This window comes from Pelophylax lessonae, assembly GCF_965119305.1.
Source record: "Pelophylax lessonae genome assembly, chromosome: 2".
In the NCBI taxonomy this organism is placed as follows: Eukaryota; Metazoa; Chordata; class Amphibia; order Anura; family Ranidae; genus Pelophylax; species Pelophylax lessonae.
The window spans coordinates 120045261-120065662 of record NC_138769.1 but is presented as its reverse complement, the minus strand read 5'-3'; the positions used below and the strand labels follow the sequence as shown (position 1 = coordinate 120065662).

General features: G+C 43.5%; 1 protein-coding gene across 2 annotated transcripts in view; it reads left to right on the top strand.

Annotated features, from left to right (window-relative positions):
* GOSR1 (golgi SNAP receptor complex member 1) overlaps nt 1-20402 on the top strand; it is a 235878-nt gene that overhangs the window by 51106 nt on the left and 164370 nt on the right. For both annotated transcript variants that reach the window (XM_082244947.1, XM_082244946.1), the window contains exons 3-4: nt 1662-1749; nt 14163-14270. In XM_082244947.1, coding sequence (XP_082101073.1) covers nt 1662-1749; nt 14163-14270 — 196 coding nt within the window. The remainder of the gene's footprint in view (nt 1-1661; nt 1750-14162; nt 14271-20402) is intronic.

Sequence of the window (20402 nt, the reverse complement as noted above, 5' to 3'; positions counted from 1 at the left end):
GAAACAGAATGTGTTATGCCTGAGTAGAAATTCTTAATGCTATATTTTTAACTAAAAAGGTATTTTAGGAGGTTCTCGAAAAAAAGTGTATTTTCTTGCACTGAGATCCGTTTAGTGTTTTACAACCGCAAGAAAATTAATTAATATGCAAGAGGATCATTTCAAAGTCGTAGTCCTGTTCTCTTATCAGCCCTGCTGAAATAAACTACTTGATGGGGGTGGTTTAGCTATAAGAACTCAAAAGTTATTGGTGCAGCATCTCCTTCAAATGTATAAATGGGCATGAGATGTTTGGTAGCAGACCACAGCTACACTTTAGCTGACCTAGAAAGAGATTGATCAGCCAATCACATTGTTTCATTTCAGAAGAGTTAACACTGGAGGTATCTGGTCGCTCTCTCTTCCCCCTCCACAATATGCTTTACTTTGTGACCTGGGGGCACAGATATTGAAGAAAGAATATCTTTGACAAGTTCGTGCCTACGTATCTGATCACATGCCAGTTTAACAACCATTCCAGATCAGCATTGTCGTTCATGGATAATGGCTTACATATTAAACTTGAATTCCAGCCTTACCTTCAGTCTTGCATTGTTGCACAGGGTCCTCTCCTGTATTGAAATTGTTTACTCTGATTTCCCTGCACACTCTGAGCTTTTCACAGTGTGCATTAGAAGCTGAAGCAAATCACAACCTTTCCCTATTTCCTGGCTTAAGAACATCTAGCATCATCTCTCTTTTTCCTCAACCTAACTGTCCCTGGTCCCACCCTTTCATTTGTTTGATTTCAGTTCTTTTAATTGTTGAGGCTCATCATCACATGTGGGCATTGCGTAGGGCAGTCTACATGCAAAGTCAGTCTGCCAAGGAACTCTTAACTCCTTCAGACTAACATTCACCCATCAAGGCAATTTTGATATTTGCATTACTCCTTCAAAGAGCCAGTCCACTGTTTGCATCAGGGCTGAGGGTTCTTGAGAGGAGTACTGAGGCAGGGTGCTGTGATGGTTGCAGGAAGATATGTACAGCACCCAGCTTTTCCCTTCTCTTTGCCATGATCTGCCTGCATTGTATGGAGACATGCAGAAACAACCATCAGTCTAAAATAAGGTATGTAATGAATCAAGGTTTTATTTAAACGTTTAATTAGCATGTTAATGAGGGAGGGAGGAAGGGACCAGGAAAGGCAAATGTGATCACAATAAAAACTTCAGTCTTCAACGGTCTTTGACTCTCTTGGAGTAGTTTTTAGGTTGGTGGCTTTAAGGGTCCGTTCACAACAGACCGCGGTGCAGGCAGCTGACTTTCCATGAGCGGTCCTACACCATGTTCAAAACTCACTGGGTGTGCAATCTGCTGCAGATGTCAGCGACGATCCAGTTAGTGTGTTTTTAAAAGTAGTGCATGCACTACTTGGTGTGATTTCAGCCCTTTCAAATTAAATGGCTAAAAATTGCATCGCACTGTATTGCACAGGTGTATGGAGTGCATTCCTGTGCCATACTGGTGTGAACTGGCACTTAATTGCTGAAGGGCCAGTAGCACTTTTCAGGAGAACAAACGTGAAGTATAGATTCAAGAATGTTACAAAGATATTTTTCATACAGATTTACATCTTTTTAAACCAAGGGGCAATTGTGTTTTTTTTTTTTTCCCTCCAGTTCGGACACAACGCCACTCCTAAACGGATCAAGCCAAGATCACATGTTTGAAACAATGGCAGTTGAAATTGAGCAGCTCCTGGCAAAGGTATTTATGCTTTATTTGTGTCTGTTGTGCGATTTAAAACTGAACTAAACCCACTAATTTACCAGTTTAAAAATAAATGTTTTGAAATCATTTATTAGACATGTTTTCTGCAGTGTTTTAATTTACAGTTCACCTAGAAGTACCTGCTACATTCAAGGCATGCTTCTGGTGACTGGCAGTTGCTTGTGTGCTTTTGGGTAGTTCTCAATGGGTCTTTCATCAAGCCTTCAAATGTCTGGTGTGATAATTGATCACACGTGCAATAGCACCTGCTAATCTAAATGGAGGCTAAAGGGCGTAGATGGATAGAATTTCGAACAAAAATTCTCACGAAAAGTCAGTTAGGACAGTTCATACCAAACTTCTCAGAAAATTCTCAGAACATTTGAATGTTGTTTAAAAGATTTCTTTCCCTTCTAACATTTGATTTTGGAATAAATTAATTTTACTGAGAGAAAACCATATACACTGTTAGAAATGTGTTCACCGAGAAAAATTTTCCATCCTGCTTCTTTGATTTTTCTTGTTGTTGTAGTCGAAACAATCGTCGATTTGACCCATTAATGATTTGAAAAATGAACAACCTCTCTTTTGGACATTTCCTAAAAATTTATGTTTGAAATTCTACCCTTATATGACCAGATTTACCACTTGCCAACCGCACTATAGCCGAATGACGGCTACAGCGTGGCTGGCTTCTGGGACGCCATCATATGGTGGCCTGTCGTGATTGCGCCCGCTGCGGGCGTGGATGGCTCGCTCTGTAAACACAGTGTCCGGCGGACACTGCTGATCACAAATTGAGGTAAAGAGCCAATCAGCGGCTCTTTACCACGTGAGCAGCTTTATCCAATCACAGCTGCTTCATGGATGTAAACAGGAGCTGGTCATCAACACTCCTTTCCTCTTGCTGACATTGTAGGGGCTACAGTTTATCTGTGATGCCTCTTTGGATACGGCACCCCTGATGGCTCGCCTCTGTTTTAGCAGTTGTCCTTCAGTGTCTCTTTTTGACTCAAGTGCTGGTCTGCGGATCAGACTTTGAAAAAGGATCGTCTTGAAGGAGATCGCCTGTTTGGAGCTACCCTGGATGTCATCATTAAAGGTCTTACAGAGGGGAAGAGTACTTTTCTTCCACAGGCTACTAAGGGCAGGGAACCTCATCCTAGATGTGGGCCGCCTTCTCAGCTCAAAAAAAAGTTTTTTTTCGCCCCTCAGGATCGACTGACAAGGGCTCAAAGCCTTTTAGGGCCTCTTTAGGAGATTCCAAATGAACCTGGTCTGGCAAGCCAAGATCGGGCTTCTCCAGACCCGTGGACAAGGTTCCTTCAGGATTAGGGTGCACCCTCACCCATATTGGGGGTGGGAAGGATGTCTTTTCTGGTTTCCAGACCCGTGGACTTCCCTAGTGCAAGACAAGTGGGTCCACTAAGTAATTTGGTCCGGCTACAGGATCGAGGATCGAGTTTCGCGTTTGGTTTTTTCCTTTCAACTTGCGCCTGTCCCCGGACCGCTTACAGGGTCTGTTTGGGGCGGTACATGACCTGTTACTTCAAGGGGTGATTGTTCTGATTTCGGAACGTTATAGGGTTTTTACTCAAACCTGTTTACAGTTCTCAGGAAGGAAGGCAAGGCACATCCAATCCTGGACCTCAAGGCGATGAACTGCTTTGTGCGATTGCAGAAAGTCAGAATGGAGTCCATTCGAACGGTGGTGGCATCCCTGCATCAGGGGTATTTCCTCGCCTCTATCGATATTAAGGATGCCTACCTTCCCGTTCCAATATGTGCCAGTCACCAGAATTTTCTCCGCTTTGCTGTGGGAGAGGAGCAGTTTGTGGTGTTACCCTTTGGGTCTCGCCTCTGCTCGTTGGTTCTTCACAAAAGTTCTAGCCTTGCTACGCCAATGGGGGATCGTGATACTGGGCTACTTGAACTATCTTTGTGCCAGCGGAGTCTCCATCTGCTCTAGTGGACTACCTGAAGATCACAGTACCAACTCTGTGGGAGTTCGGCAGGATTCTGAATTTTCAGAAGTCTGCTCTGGTTCCGTCTACAAAGCCTTAGCCAGAGTGCTCCTTCCTCTGGACAAACTCCAGAAATTTCAGGCTGCAATTTGTCTCCTGCTGTCCAACAGATGGTCGTCCCTCCAGACTTGCATGCGGGTGCTGGGCTTGAGGGTGTCTACCTTCGAAGCAGTTCAGTTTGGACAGTTCCATACAAGGGCCCTGCAAATGGAGATTCTGACCAAATGGGACAAGACTTCCTAGTCTCTGGAATATCAAATCCAGGTGAGTCGGGGAAACGAAGGAGTCCTTAATATGGTGGGCTCATTCTCTGGTGCTTCGGCTGGGCAAATGCTTCCTCCCCCTTGTATTGGACATTGGTCACCATGGATGCCAGCCTGTCAGGCTGGGGAGGCGTCCTTGGAAAGCATTCTGCTCAGGGGATCTGGACGCTGGAAGAGTCCAGACTACCGATTGATGTCTTGGAATTCCGAGCGATCAGACTGGATCATTGGACGGATCGTCTTCAGGGTTGTCCAGTGCGCATTCAATTGGACAATGCCACGGCCAGGGCTTATGTCTTTCATTAGGGGGCACAGGAAGTGTCCTGGCCGATCTGGAGGTAGCAGGCATTCCAAGGTGGGCAGAACGGTTTGTTCCAGCCCTCTCCGCCATACACATTCATGGGGTGGAAAATTGGTAGGCGGATTATCTGTTGGTGGCAGGCCTTGGACCACGGGGAGTGGTCCCTTCATCCAGAGGTGTTTCATCAGCTGTGTCTCCGGTCGGGCACTTCCGAGGTGGATCTGATTTATGCCTTCCCTCCTCTCAAGCTTCTGCCCAGACTTCTAAGCAGGATCAGGGCAGAAGGGATTCCAGTCATCTTAGTGGCTCCGGACTAGCCTCACCAGGCTTGGTAACGCGGGTAGCCTCCAGGAACGGTCGGACCTGCAAGCAGGTTCCCTCATCCCATCCTTAAATCCCTCACTGAGCTGGGCTTCCCCCACTCCCTTTCCCTCCTGTCTGGACCTAGAGTCTGGTGGGGGTCTCCCCTGCTATCCCCATTCTGTAACGGTCCTGGGATAGTATGTCCCCCGCCCTGGTGGCCTGGAGGGGTCCCAGTGTAGGAGACCCCCTAGGTGCATGCCCTGCTGTTTGCAGTGTGGTTATAGTTCTGGGGGGGGGGGTCCAGCGCAGAGACCGGTGCAGAGTGCACAGCAGAGTCTCCCCTAAACGTGTGTGTCCTACCTTCGGCGGGGGGTGGGGGGGGCTTCATTGTTTGTAGCTGATGGTGGCCATTTTCCCTTAGTCTGGCTAGTCTCCGGTAAGCGGCCATGTTTTTGTAGCCATATGATGTCATGGGGGTCATTTTCCCCTTAGTCTGGGAGATGCTAGAGACAACTGAAGCCTCATTGGGATGCCGAAGCTCCTCCTCGTCCTCTTTAGTTTCCTCTTCCTGTGCCCGGGACATATGAACAGGGATAGCAACCATGATGATGCAGGGTTTGAATTATCGACGCTGCTCTGGTTGGTAGGGTGAGTCTCTGGGGGTCCCTGTTATCTCTCTCTATGCTGATGGGTACCCGGAACCTTTAGGGGATCCTTTAGTGGTGCCAAAAGCTCGTTTTTATACTGCAAGGTCTTCCTTTCCATATGGAGCCCCAAGGTCACATCTCCCCTACTGACCCCCCCTCGTGGAGGTGGCAGGTCCCTCAGAACCCCAGCTTTCCATGGTTGCACAGCAGTTCTGCAGTTCTTAGGTTCCCGGCTGGGAGTGGCGTGTGTGCAAAGGCCAAGGGGGAAGCGTCCCCCGCCTTCCCCTGCTCAGGCTGTCTCATCTGATTCTGAGCTGGATGCCGCCATGAACGCAGCCCGTCCAGGGGGATTTAATATCACACCTCCCTGATCCATCCGATAATGATAATGATTCCTCCATGATCCCAGTAGAAGAATCTCCGTTCTTTAAGGACCCGGCTGTACGTTACCCTTTTGAGGAGTCAAAAGTGGACTCTCCTGTTTCCAGGTTGAATAAAGCAACCATTATCCCAGTAGAGGAATCTCGGAATCTCCGTCCTTTAAGGACCCTGCTGACAAGAAAGCGGAGGCTGTGGCACACAGCATGTTTACTATGGCTGCTTCTGCATTGCGGCCAGTCTTTGCCTCTGCTCCGGTGTCTCAGACCCTAACTGAATGGGCCAAGGTTTTGCGCCAGGGCCTGGGGTGTGAGTAGGTCCCCGTTGCTTATGTTGATTTAGCAGACCAGTTGGTCCATGGGCTGCAGTTTCTTTGTGATGCAGCTTTGGTTACAATATAGCTCCTGTGCTGTCCAAACTTTGTTTCAGCGGTGGTGATTAGGTGCATGCTGTGGCCTAAGAAAGGGGGACAAAGCTTGTCCTTTTTTTAGTTTTTTTTAGGTCCGGAGTCCCCTTGTGCAGATTTAATTCCTGCAAAGGTTCAGGTGATGTTTGAACTACCTAAGGTCCCCCCTGTCCCTGTCCAGGGAATTGATTTACCTAGGTCTGATTCCATTTCTGACCAGGGTGGTCCTTCCTCTGGACAAACTTCAGGGACCACAGGCCGTGATTCACCGGCTGCTGTCACACAGATGGTTCTCTCTGCCATTTTGCATACAGGTTCTGAGTCTGGTGGTATCCACCTTCAAGACAGCTCTGTTTGCACAATCTTACATGCAGCTCCTTTAGCAAGTTCGGCTCCACAGGAGGATACCGAAGTTTGTGACGAGGTCACAGGGTCCTCTGACAAGACGCCACAGGTGTCCCAGGGCCACAGTAAGGCCAGTATCATCCTCGGCTACGGCTTCTTCCTCAGTTCCTGCGAGGAATCAAGAGCGAGGATCTTCCAATCATCCTGGTGGTCTGCTCGAGCGCTGAGTGCTTCTTGGGCCTTCTGTCATCAGGCTTCAATTTTGCAAATTTGAAAGGTGGCCATTTGGTCGTCTGTGCTTACATTCACAAAATTCTATAAGGTAGATACATTGGCATCTGCGGATGCTTCTTTTGGCCACAAAGTTTTGCAGGCTACTATTTAGGAGGGGCTGTTCCTTCTTGAGGGGTGTTTTTTCTGTAAACCTTTATTTTTCAGACGGGGCTCCTGTGACCTGGTTAAGGCTCCTGTGTCCTGGTTAAGGGCTCTTATGTTTAGCCTTGGATTATTTTCCCCACCCCTCATTTTTCTTTTGTCACTGCTTTTGGACATCCCACTAGTTAGGATTTATGGAGCACTGTGTCCGTCAATGAACGAAAGAGAAAATGGGATATTTGTACTTACCATAAAATCTATTTTTATTTTCATCAACGGACACATCACCCACCCGTCTATGGAGTTCTGATACTTCAAATACGGCTTTCTACTAAACGGATTACCTAGAGCAGAGAGGGGGGGGTGGGTTATATACCAGCTGAGGACGGCCCATGGGCGTAGCCAGGTGTTTTTTGTTCTGCCTAGTCCTACTCCTGGAGAAGGCAATATAACCCACTAGTTGTGATTTATGGAGCACTGTGTTAGTCGATAAACTCAAAGAAATGGATTTTAGGGTAAATACAAAAATCCCATTTTTTTAGTCTATTTGTTTATTTAGCAAAAAAATAAACCCAGTGGTGATTAAATACCACTAAAAGAAAGCTCTATTTGTGTGAAAAAAAATTGTTTGGGTATAGTGTTGCATGACCACGCAATTTTCTTTCAAAATGTGAGTGCTGAAAGCTGAAAATTGGCCTGGCCAGGAAGGGGGTAAAAGTACCCAGTAGGCAAGTAGTCAAGATGTGATAATGAATGAGGGTTATTGCGCTCAGCTGTGAACTCCCAATAAAGTGCTAATGCATAAACAGAGTTATGTCTCACATAAATCACATAAACTTAAGAACCAATATGTTATAGGTGAATAGTTCAATACACATCAATAAATAGATAAATAAATAGGTGAATATATCAATGAACATAGTCCTTGAAAAGTGCTCGGTGCAAACTATTTGTTCCAGCAGCAAAGAATGGACTTGATATAAAGTGCCTTCACCAATCACCATACACCCAGTGCTCGGATAAAATACTTCTTACCAGAAGAAGTTGACCCCTTAGTTATAGGGGGTCATGCCCAGCATATATCTCCACAAGAGCTCCAAAGGTTTCCTGTTGCTATCTCCACATCCAGTATGTAATAAGCCAGAAGTATAGAGGCAACTCCGAGACTCCGGATAACATGTTGTAGGAAATAAGGAGACTCCAATAGTGTAATATTGCCAGTATGCCATGATCCCCTGATGACGTTAGCACGCCTAACGAAACGTGCGTCGGGAACGTGAGACCGTAGAGTTCCGGTGAGGTGGTGCGCAGACGCGGAAGCGGCGTCCGATCCACCAGGAGAAGCTGAACGATTTGTATCATTGTGGCGTTCTACTTACCGCTATATAGTAAGTGCAATACTTTTTAATTAAATCTGATTACTGGCAAATATTACACTATTGGAGTCTCCTTATTTCCTACAACATGTTATCCGGAGTCTCGGAGTTGCCTCTATACTTCTGGCTTATTACATACTGGATGTGGAGATAGCAACAGGAAACCTTTGGAGCTCTTGTGGAGATATATGCTGGGCATGATCCCCTATAACTAAGGGGTCAACTTCTTCTGGTAAGAAGTATTTTATCCGAGCACTGGGTGTATGGTGATTGGTGAAGGCACTTTATATCAAGTCCATTCTTTGCTGCTGGAACAAATAGTTTGCACCGAGCACTTTTCAAGGACTATGTTCATTGATATATTTACCTATTTATTTATCTATTTATTGATGTGTATTGAACTATTCACCTATAACATATTGGTTCTTAAGTTTATGTGATTTATGTGAGACATAACTCTGTTTATGCATTAGCACTTTATTGTGAGTTCACAGCTGAGCGCAATAACCCTCATTCATTATCACATATTGCGTTATCACGTTTTTATTGCTGCTCGCTAGAGGAAGAAATTCCCTAATTTTTCACATTTATATATTTATTGTCAAATATCACTCCGTTTGCGCAGTCCCCTTTTTTGGTTTTTACCGAATTTTGTTTTCTAAGTAGTCAAGATGGCACTGTCCTTGGCACATAGAAGGATGGAAGGGTTTAGTCCTCCTTTTAGAATAGTATAGTAATGTGTAGCCGGTAGAATAGTTTTTCATTTGTTGATATATAGCAGACTGAAATCTGAAAACTGGTTTAATATGGATTTCCTCTCACCTCCTTTGTGCCTATAAGACAGTAAGTGAAGAGAAGCCTTCCCATTTGGAAGGGTATTTTCTTTTGCTACCATTCCATACTCAACAGAAAAAAAAATGTTTTAGGCTACATTCACACCTGAGCGTAGCGTTTTTCGCGCGTTTTTTACCGCGATTTTACCGCGATTTTTGCGGCGTTTTTTACCGCGATTTTACCGCGATTTTTACCGCGATTTTTGTGCAGGCGTTTTTAAATTGAATAGAGATCAATGGAAAACGCCTGTAATCTGCCCAAAAAGAAGCTCATGTACTTTTTTGAGCGTTGGGCGTTTTGTAAACAGCGTCAAAACGCTCAGATGTGAACAGGGGCCATTGAAATGAATAGGATTTGTCTTGTTGGGCGTTTTGAGAGCTGATCCTAGAGCAGAAAAACGCCCCAAAAACGCCCCAAAACGCCTAGATGTGAACGGAGCCTAAGTGAACAAGTTTCTATATCAACTCTGAGCGACAAATAAATAAACCATAGAACAATCTGATAAATAAAAATAACCAAGTCACAAAACAACCACTACAGGCAAGCTGCATAGAGGGAGCAGGGGAAAGAGTAGCATTTGTATCTATTTTGTACCATGTAATGCTGGTATGCATGATCTTGTGAGTTTATCGGTTTTATTTATTTGTGTATATTACATTTATTTGATTTTACACTATGTGAGATTCCTCTACTTCACATCAAATGGTGGTTATACATATGGCTTTAAGTAAAGAGTAGTAGTAGAGTTGGCAATAGGTGCAGATACCTGCAAGTTTGCAGAATCCTGACATCTGAATATCTAAGAATTAAAGAGTGCATGTGATCCTGAGAATTTACACGTAAAGCACATAATAAGAGAGCCAAATGAGTGAGTGGGGTTTCAATTTTGGGTGGAGGAGTTCACAAACACTGCCATAATTTTCTATTATTGTGATAATATCCTTATGTCAAGTCTAAAAGGATTTCATCACACGTGGTCTAAAGAGATTTATTCACAGTTTGAAGAGACTGTCACAACAAAATTTTTTTTCACAGATCAAATTATATTTATTTATACAAATTCTTGAAGCACCTGGGTTTTGATCATTTGTAGCAATGCATTGTTTACATTAAAAAATAATCTTGGCTTTATATATACTTTAGATCGAGCAACCAGCATTCGTGTGATTATACTCCATATTAACCGGTTTTCAGATTTCAGTCTGCTATATATCAACAAATGAAAAATGATTCTACCGGCTACACATTACTATACTGTTCTAAAAGGAGGACTAAACCCTCCCATCCTCTTGTGTGCCAAAAACAGTGCCATCTTAACCACTTGCCTACTGGGTACTTTTACCCCCTTCCTGCCCAATTTCAGCTTTCAGCACTTTGAATGACAATTGCGTGGTCATGCAACACTGTACCCAAACAAAATTGTTTTGTTTTTTTTTTCCACACAAATAGAGCTTTCTTTTAGTGGTATTTAATCACCACTGGGTTAGAGCTTTCTTTTAGGGGTATTTAATCACCACTGGGTTTATTTTTTTGCTAAATAAACAAACTGAAAAATTTAAAATGGGATTTTGTATTTACCCTAAAATCCCTTTCTCTGAGTTTATTGACTGACGCAGCGCTCCTTAAATCACAACTAGTGGGTTATATTTCCTCCTCCAGGAGTAGGACTAGGCAGAACAAAAAACATCTGGCTACACCCATGGGCCGTCCTCAGCTGGTATATAACCCCCCCCCCCCTCTGCTCTAGGTAATCCGTTTAGTAGAAAGCCGTATTTGAAGTATCAGAACTCCATAGACGGGTGGGTGCTGTGTCCGTTGATGAAAATAGAAATAGATTTTATGGTAAGTACAAATATCAGGTGTTAGCATTGCTAAGGCAGAAGGGGATTGCGGTACTGGGGTACTTGGATGACCTCCATCTGCGAGCAGAGTCTCCGCATGCTTTAAAAGACAGTCTGGATATTTTGGTGCGAACTCTGCAAAAGTTTGCATGGAAACTGAATTTCCAAAAATCTGTTCTGGTCCTGTCCACCAAGCTGAAATATCTGGGCATTACCCTGGACATGGCCTCAGCCTGGGTGTTTCTTCCGGAGGTTAAACTCCAGAAGTTGCAGGATGCAATATGGCTCCTGTTGTCCAGCCGGTGGTCATCTCTCAGGACTTGTATGCAAGTCCTGGGCTTGATATTCTCTACCTTCGAGGCAGTTCAGTTTCCTCAGTTCCATACCAGATCTCTGCAAAAGGAGATTCTTACCAAATGGAACAAGAACCCACAGTCTCTAGACAATTTGATCCTGTTGAGTCAGGGTACGAGAGGATCCCTGATCTGGTGGCTCCGCTCTCCGGCCCTTCGGCTGGGAAAATCCTTTCTTCCCCTGTACTGGGCGGTGGTCACCATGGATGCCAGCCTGTCCGGTGGGGAGTTGTCCTGGGCACAGATTGTGCTCAGGGGGGATTGGACTCTGAAGGAGTCCAGCCTGCCATTCCTTTTCAAAGTCTTGTGAGGTGTAGATCAGAGTTTGGTCATGGGTTCCATCAAAGGCCAGATTTCGGCCCTGGCGATTTTCTTTCAGTGCCCGTTGACCATGAATTCCTTGGTTCACACCTTTTGTTCAGGGGATCCACCACCTGGCTCCCCCGGTGAGGGCTCCGGTTACATCCGTGGGACCTCAATTTCGTGCTGTCGGTTCTTCAGAAACCGCCTTTTGAAAATTTTTGAGAGGTTTCTATGCTTACTCTGTCACAGAAGGTAGCCTTCTTGGTGGCTATTATTTCTGCATGCAAGTTGTTGGAATTGGCTGCATTATCTTGTCCTTCACCCTATCTGGTTGTTCACAGACAAAGTGGTGCTTCACCCCCTTCCAGTCGTTCCTTCCTAAAGTTATTCTCTGGGAAGAGTTGTATCTTTCTATTTAAATGAAGACATTGTGTTGCCTTCCTTGTGGCCTAAGCATCCTAAAAAGATTGCCTTACATTCCTTGGATGTGGTTTGGGCAATTAGGGTCTACCTGGCGGCGACTGTGTCGTTCCGAAAATCGGATTTGTCGTTACGGATGGACCCCGTAAGGGGCTGGCTGCGTCTGCTGCTAACATTTCTAGATGGTTTAGGTAGACTGTGGTGCAGGCCTATTCCATTAACAGTCAGGATCCTCCTTTCCCTGTTAAGGCGCATTCTACGAGGGCGCTTGGTGCCTCCTGGGCCTTCTGTCATCAGGCGTCGGTAGTGCAGGTTTGCAAGGCGGCCACTTGGTCGTCCATGCACACTTTCATAAGATTTTAGAAGGTGGATGTGTTGGCATCTGCGGATGCTTCTTTTGGCCGCAAGGTTTTGCAGGCCGCTGTTGGAGAAAATTAGTCCTCTTTGAGGGTGTTTGTTTTTTTCAGAGGAGCTCCAGTTGTTCCTGGTTGAGCTCCTGTTTTACCTGGTTTGTGATGTTTAGCCTTTGGGAAGTGTGTTTCTTGCTGTGTTCTTTCCACCTCTCATATTGACACTGCTTTGGGACCTCCCAAGGGTCAAGAAGATCTGGAGTTGTGTTGAACGAAAGAGCGAACTGGATTTTTGTTTTACAGTAAAATCCTATTCTCTGATGTTCATTGACAAAAACAGCACCCGCCCCTCTATTGAATTGGGTTTTAGGTTTTTCTGACACTGCTTGTTACCAAACTGAAGACCTATAGCAGGAAGTGGGAGTATACCCCCTCGGACTTCCTGCTCCCTCCTGTAGGGGGCAGCATAAACCAAAGGGTCAAGATGATCTGGAGCTGTGTTCGCCAATGAACATCAGAAAAAAGGATTTTACTGTAAGCCAAAAATTCAGTTATTCTTTTTCCAGTGGCAGCTCAAAATTCAACATTTTTAATTGTTTTTAGCCCTGGCTGACAGGAGTTCTACTTCCTCTCCATCTAGTTTTGCCTTTGTTACAATGAACATCTTAATTACTTGGAAATAAAGATGCAGTTGTAAATGAGCAAGATGGAAAACATACGTGCTGAACTTTGTTCCTATGGCAGTTGGGTAAATAATGTGGCGGAATTTCAGTATTTGGTACCATTGCAAAAATATTTTTTGTAGGTTTTCCTTGAAAGGTTGCAAATCAGGCTTTTAGCTGCTTGGGACCAGATTTTTTGCCAGGTTTTTGAAGTATTTCTTATATTCACCCATTTTTGCACATGGGAATGTTTGTAGGAGTTTGGTAAGAGAGAGTTACTCAATAGTTTTAAAATGTCAAATATTATTCATTTACGGTAGGGACCCATCAATGAAATTCCCAAGGAAGTATCCAAAACACTTTCTTTGGTAATTCAGCTTTATCTTGGATTTCTGCAAAGGAATGTAACTTTAGTTCTGATGTTAACTGTCCAAAAGGAAATGGGGCCTTAGACATCCAAGACGAGGACATCTGCGAGGTCAGGTTGTCTGTAATCTTTGTGATTTAATAAGAAAACTGTCATGAAGGATGTGTTTTGCATTGCGCTAGAGACCTCTAAGAAATAACATCGCACAATGCAGCTTGGAGGATTCTATATCGATATTGCTAGTCTACAGCATGGAGTTAGGGTGAAAGTGTGTAAGGTAGACCGAGGCTAAGTCTCTTGAATGGGTACCTTGATTGTATTTACAGAAGTTCAGGAGACAAAGCAACCATGGTTTTGGGAGGCTTATAGAACCGTCTCAGAGTATCTGTTGTTTGTCCAATGCAAAGTTTAGCAGGCTTGTTTGGGAGCAGAAATGGGAGGGTCTCAAAAAGATAAGGTAGTTTCAGTAATATAGACATTTTGATGGTTGTTAAGGACCAAGGAAGGAAATGCAATGATTTAATGATTTATCCACTGACGTAGGGATGCTGCAATGATGTGAAAGAGGGGTAAGAAGTTATCCTTAAATAGTGTGTCTTAGGTAGGAGTGATCTTTACCCTCAAGTATTTAAATTGGTTCTAAGAGCTTTTTTTTTCAAAATAAAAAAAGAGGTTTATACTTACCTGCTCTGATGAAGGAAATTACACAGTGCAGTCCCTTGCCTCTTCTGAAGTGTCCAAGGGGACATTTGGCTGTACCTTTCAAGCTGTTGGTAAAAACGTTCTAGCTAAATACATATCTGTTTATACCATGCGTTTTTAAATAGGTGCTGACTTTGTTTTCTCTTTTTTTTTTCCCCAGCTCACCGGGGTGAATGACAAAATGGCAGAATACAGCAGTACAGCTGGTGTGACCTCAATAAATGCAGCACTGATGCACACATTGCAGAGACACAGGGATATCCTGCAGGTAGTTAATTCACATTTACTTTCTTGGATTTCAATGTAGCTTTATATATTCCTCAGTCACTATGGGTGTAAAGCCTGAAATTGGCTATTCTCAATGTGAAATAAATTGGTTCCAAAGCCTTAAGGTTTTTTTTTTTTTTTTTTTTTTAACCTTAATGCTTTCCTCCCTGCATTAAGGTAACAAACCTTCTGTGTCCAGGATCTCCCCAAGCCCCCCTTCTTTTTTTTTTTTTTTTTTTTTGTTTCTTTCTCACCTAAGCCCAATCTCAATACAGCACTGTGCCTGAGAGCAGTGGCTCTCTCCTCTCTCTCCCTCCTCACACGGCAGATTGATAGCAGCAGGAGCCATTAGTTCCTACTGCTGTCAATCAAATCCTATGGAGAAGGGGCAGGGTAAAGCCCTGTTTGTGTCTATTGATGCAGGCAGCATGGCTCAGGAGCGAGCACACATCAGTAACACCCCCCCCCCCCCCCAGCAGTATCAGTGTCAGTGCAACCAGTGTTAATTAACACTGACATTGGTGCCAATAATGCAACACAAAAATGCTGCATAATACAAATACCATTGGTAATTTTAATTAACCACTTGCCAACCCGTCACAGTACATATACTGCGACAGGGTGGCAGCTACAGGTGTACATCACTGCCTGTTTCTGGCGCATGCCCCTGTTCTACCTTTTTTAAAATCATTTGGGGGGAAAACAGTAATTTTTGGTTGTCAGCCAAGGGCATCCTGAATTTTCGGATTCGGCCCAGAATTTTCATTTCGGTGAATCCCTAGCTGCAACATAACATTTTTTTAAAAATTGAAGGGGGTCTGAATACTTTATGAATGCACTGTATCTATTTTGGCTTTATCAACTAGTTAGATTCTGTGTTTTTTTTTTTTTCTGGTTAGATATTAAACACTTAATTCTGGTTAAAATGCTTTTAATTCTTTAGACATCCACTAGAGGGCAGTGAAAAGCATTGCTATATTACTTGTCCATAGCAGAATCTTCTTTGGAAACATACAGCATCTCACAAAAGTACACTCCTCACATTTTTGTAAATATTTTATTATAACTTTTCATGTGATGACAATAAAGAAATGACACTTAGCTACAATGTAAAGTAGTAAGTGTACAGCTTGTATAACAGTGCAAATTTGCTGTCCCCTCAAAATACCTCAACACACAGCCATTAATGTCTAAATTGCTGGCAACAAAAGTGAGTACGCCCCTAAGTGAAAATTTCCAAATTGGGCCCAAAGTGTCAATATTTTGTGTGGCCACCATTATTTTACAGCACTGCCTTAACCCTCTGGGGCATCGAGTTCACCAGAGCTTCACAGGTTGCCACTGGAATCCTCTTCCACTCCTCCATGACGACACTGCAGAGCTGGTGGATGTTAGAGACCTTGCGCTCCTCCACCTTCCGTTTGAGGATGACCCACAGATGCTCAATAGGGTTTAGGTCTGGAGACATGCTTGGCCAGTCCATCACCTTTACCCTCAGCTTCTTTAGCAAGGCATTGGTCATCTTGGAGGTGTGTTTGGGGTCGTTATGTTGGAATACTGCCCTGCAGCCCAGTCTCCGAAGTGAAGGGGATCATTCTCTGCTTCAGTATGTCACAGTACATGTTGGCATTCATGCAGCCCTCAATGAACTGTAGCTCCCCAGTGTCGGTAGCACTCATGCAGCCCCAGACCATGACACTCCCACCACCATGCTTGACTGTTGGCAAGACACAGATGTCTTTGTACTCCTCACCTGGAGGCCGCTACACATGCTTCACACCATCTGAACCAAATAAGTTTATCTTGGTCTCATCGGACCACAGGACATGATTCCAGTTATCCATGTCCTTAGTCTGCTTCTCTTCAGCAAACTGTTTGCGGGCTCTCTTGTTCATCATCTTTATATAGGACTTCCTTCTGAGATGACAGCCATGCAGACAAATTTAATGCAGTGTGCGGCGTATGGTCTAAGCACTGACAGGCTGACCCCCACCCCCTTCAACCTCTGCAGCAATGCTGGCAGCACTCATACATCTATTTCCCAAAGACAACCTCTGGATATGACGCTGAGCGCGTGCACTCAACCTCTTTGGTCGACCATGGTGAGGTCTGTTTTGAGTGGAATCTGTCATGTTAAACCGCTGTATGGTCTTGGCCACCCTGCTGCAACTTAGTTTCAGGGGCTTGGCAATCTTCTTATAGCCTAGGCCAGTGATGGCAAACCTTGGCACCCCAGATGTTTTGGAACTACATTTCCCATGATGCTCATGCACTCTGCAGTGTATTGGAGCATCATGGGAAATGTAGTTCCAAAACATCTGGGGTGCCAAGGTTCGCCATCACTGGCCTAGGCCATCTTTATGTAGAGCAACAATTCTTTTTTTCAGATCCCCAGGGAGTTCTTTACTATGAGGTGCCATGTTGAACTTCCAGTGACCAGTATGAGAGAGTGAGAGTGATAACACCAAATTTAACACACCTGCTCCCCATTCACACATGAGACCTTGTAACACTAACGGGTCACATGACACCGGGGAGGAAAAATATCTAATCGGGCCCAATTTGGACATTTTCATTTGGGGTGTACTCACTTGTTGCCAGCGTTTTAGACAATAATGGCTGTGTTGAGTTATTTTGAGGGGACAGCAAATTTACACTGTTATACAAGCTGTACACTCACTACTTTACATTGTAGCAATGTTTAATTTCTTCATTGTCACCACATGAAAAGATATAATATATTTACAAAAATGTGAGGGTTGTACTTACTTTTGTGAGATACTGTATGATGAATTACTCAGACCCAAAGCAATAATAGTCTTAGAAGTTAAACCTCATCTGTAACTTTGAAAGATAAGAGAAGATATCAGTATAGCAGTACTGGACAGGTGGACCTGGAAGGTAATTTTTTGGTTTCCTTGTCTGAAAAGGAGAAAGCTGCTTTGTTTAGAATTGACATTTAAGACACTTTGATAAATTAGGTCCTCCATTTCTAGTTAAGAGCATTTTGCCTAATGCTGTCTGTTTTGCTCAATACTTTAGTTCTGCTTTGCCTAGCACTTTAACCTTGTTTTGCTTAGCAGCTCAGCTCTGCTTTGCCTAGAACCTAAACTTGGCCCTGCTTTGCCTTGTTGTACCCCAGCTGAGCTTTGCCTAGAATCCTTATCTGTAGTTGTAGCTGTGGACAGTCAATTGCTAAAGAGATACATATTCTGCTTACCCACACAAGCACCAGGCAATTACAGTGAAAACTTTTGTGTATGTTAAAAACAGTTTTTTGGCTAGCAGTGAATTTTAACAGCAGACTAGATCAGTGGTTGAATGTTGCTGTATTTTATGTACAGTTTCTTTACCAATTTATATTTAATTTAATTGAAAGTGCGCTTTAGTTAATACAGTTTTTTTCTTGGCTACAGATTTTTAGATTGCTACATATAACGTAATCATTTTATTTATGTGGAAGGGTGGCAGAGGAGCAAATCATGTGAAATATTACTGAAAACTGTTTATATCTTGTGTCTAGTTGTACAACCTAAAAGGAAACACGTTTGTATACATTTCTATAGCTAAAGCTAAGGGACAGTTACAATGTTAAATCAATCTCCTAAACCAGACACCATGATCGGCGATCATGTTACTAGTGTCACAGTGGTTACATGATTGGTGGGAGGTCTAGCTGGCTACCTATCTGTAGCCCGGACTGAGCACTTAGCACATAAATAACGGCTGCCCAGCGAGTCATGTGATGTGTGGGAGTAATGCTTGCCATACACTATATTTACAAAAAATCATTTGAACTTTTAAAAAAACAAACACTCGGCCGTGAGAGCATGCCATCATGTAATGACCGATAAAGTGTTCAATGGACATAAATGAGTCAGTTTTTTGTTAGTTTTTTCACATATGCCTAGTGCAAACAGTTTGGACGAGAAACGCATTAACCTTTTCAATTTATCATTCGTTTGGCAGAAAATTTCCAAACTTGTCCTTCTTTTTTTTTGGCTCAAAAACGTAACCACATATTACTGATTTGTGCCCATTAACTGGCCAAAAAACGAACGAGCTGTCCACATGACCGAATTTTGATCGATTTTCGTATAGTGTATTAGAGTCCATCCTTTTGCTGCCACACATATGTGTTGGGCAGTCGTAAAGTAGTTCAGTGCTCTCTCTTTAGAGAACAGCAGCTTAAGTAGTTTCAGCTTTTGTAAATGTGCTTCTCTAAAATGTAAATGTGCTTCTCTAAATGTTCTTGACTAATTGAAAACTCTTCATAGTGCAGAGAGAGAGGGAGGATGAATCACTTTTTTCAGCTGTGTATATAGTTTGAGCTGTACTTGGCTCTGTAAGCAGAATTTCGTTCTCATCCATTGAGGGAAGAAGTCTTAAACCTTCCAGTTGTACTGCCACCTGCCGGAGGATTGGATACTGGCAAAATGGACCAACCCAGGGCACGACCTCTTATATCAGCATGTCTCCCCTTTTTTTTTTGCTAGTGTCCTAGGTGGTTGGATGTCTTTACATCAGCTCTGCTGTTTTAAAGACTAGCCTGTGATTTTTTAGCAATTTTCATTTTATAACAATTCAATCAAGGCTCTCTTAAAAACTGTTACTGAAGGCCCCCCCTCAGATCTGCAGCTATCTGGCGTGGTTGTCCTCAGTCTGGATTCTGGACTGTACCTCATCCCTGCTGGACTGCACCTTCAAGCACTTGTTTCACGTGCTGGTGTCAAGCATTCTCTTTCCTGCAATACTGCCTTGGAAAAGCATCTCCTCGCTGCTGCTCCTGTTGCAACATCTATGAATAACTTTGATCTTTGACTCGTTCCTACTGCTTGCCTACTATGAATTTGGTCTTGCTGTAAGGAGTGTCCCCAGCTCGCTTTCTAACAGGTCGGGGACTGCTTGCAGCACACATTCTGATGGTCCTGATGTCTGCAGCCTAGGGTCATGTTGTACTCTCTTGTTAGTGCCTCTCCTTCTTGGCTGCATCGGGTCTAGCTGTTTCCTATACTTTCTCTGCTGATTTTACCTGCAACCTTAATGGCTAATGAGCCATTGGCATGAAACTCTGATTCTGACTCACTCTTTTCCAACGGTTTCTTGTTCATTTGTTTGATTTGGTTTTTAATACAAATAAAGTAAGAAAAGAAAAAAGGGGGGGGGGGGCGTAAAGGCCCCAGGACAGGCTTTCTTGTAACAAGATGTTTTTGCTGTCAAAGAAGTAAAAATCTGGAATGTTATCAATAAATTTCAGCTGAATTTTCGTTATCTATCATTGTGGCATTTCCAAGGCTTAATGAACAATGGGAGTTTAAAGGATGTATTAGTAAGGAAGCCAGAAAAAGAAAAGACAAAGGAAAAGGAATAGAACGGGAGGTGAAGGGGTAAGGAGAAAGGGGATGAGGAATTGAAATTAGGGAGGTAATGTACCTCTTCCCCCCAGACCAGATGAGTATATTAGTATGTCAGTGAATTAGTGTTCTTGGTTTGGATTGGGAGTATGAGATCCAAAAGGACCAGATTATTAGATGGGATTAATGATAACGTCTCATTTACTATGGTTGTATTTAGTCAGGAGAGAACTTCTGTGAAGTTAAATATAGAAGATTTCTACATGAATGCAACTATTTAGTGACATTAAAAATAAAGGTGGTCAATCTCTCTGCTGAGAGACAACAAACTGTCCATCAAAAAATTATGAGCCTGCGGGACATCGGCAACATTCCAGCACTACAAAGATTGCAGTAAGAAATGTAAGAGCGCAATCAGGACAGCGAAAACGGAGTACGAAAAACACACAATGGGGGAAAAGTAAAACCCCCCCCCCAAAACTGTGATGCTCATTGCTCCATATTGGTCTAGGTGAATGTGGTACCTGTTATGACTGACAGCTGGCTCACCATGGACTTTGCTGGACTGTCTATACCTACTCTCCAAGGGGTCAATATAACATCCTACATCTGATGGAGTACTGTAACTCATCAGGAGGGATTCTCCCATCCACATTAAATGTGTGGATGGAGGAATCGAATAATTTTCTTACATTCAACTCGCTGGTTGAATTAAAAAATGATTTCCGTATGGCCAGCCATACCCACAAGGTTGTTTTCTTCGTAGTTATCACCCCTGC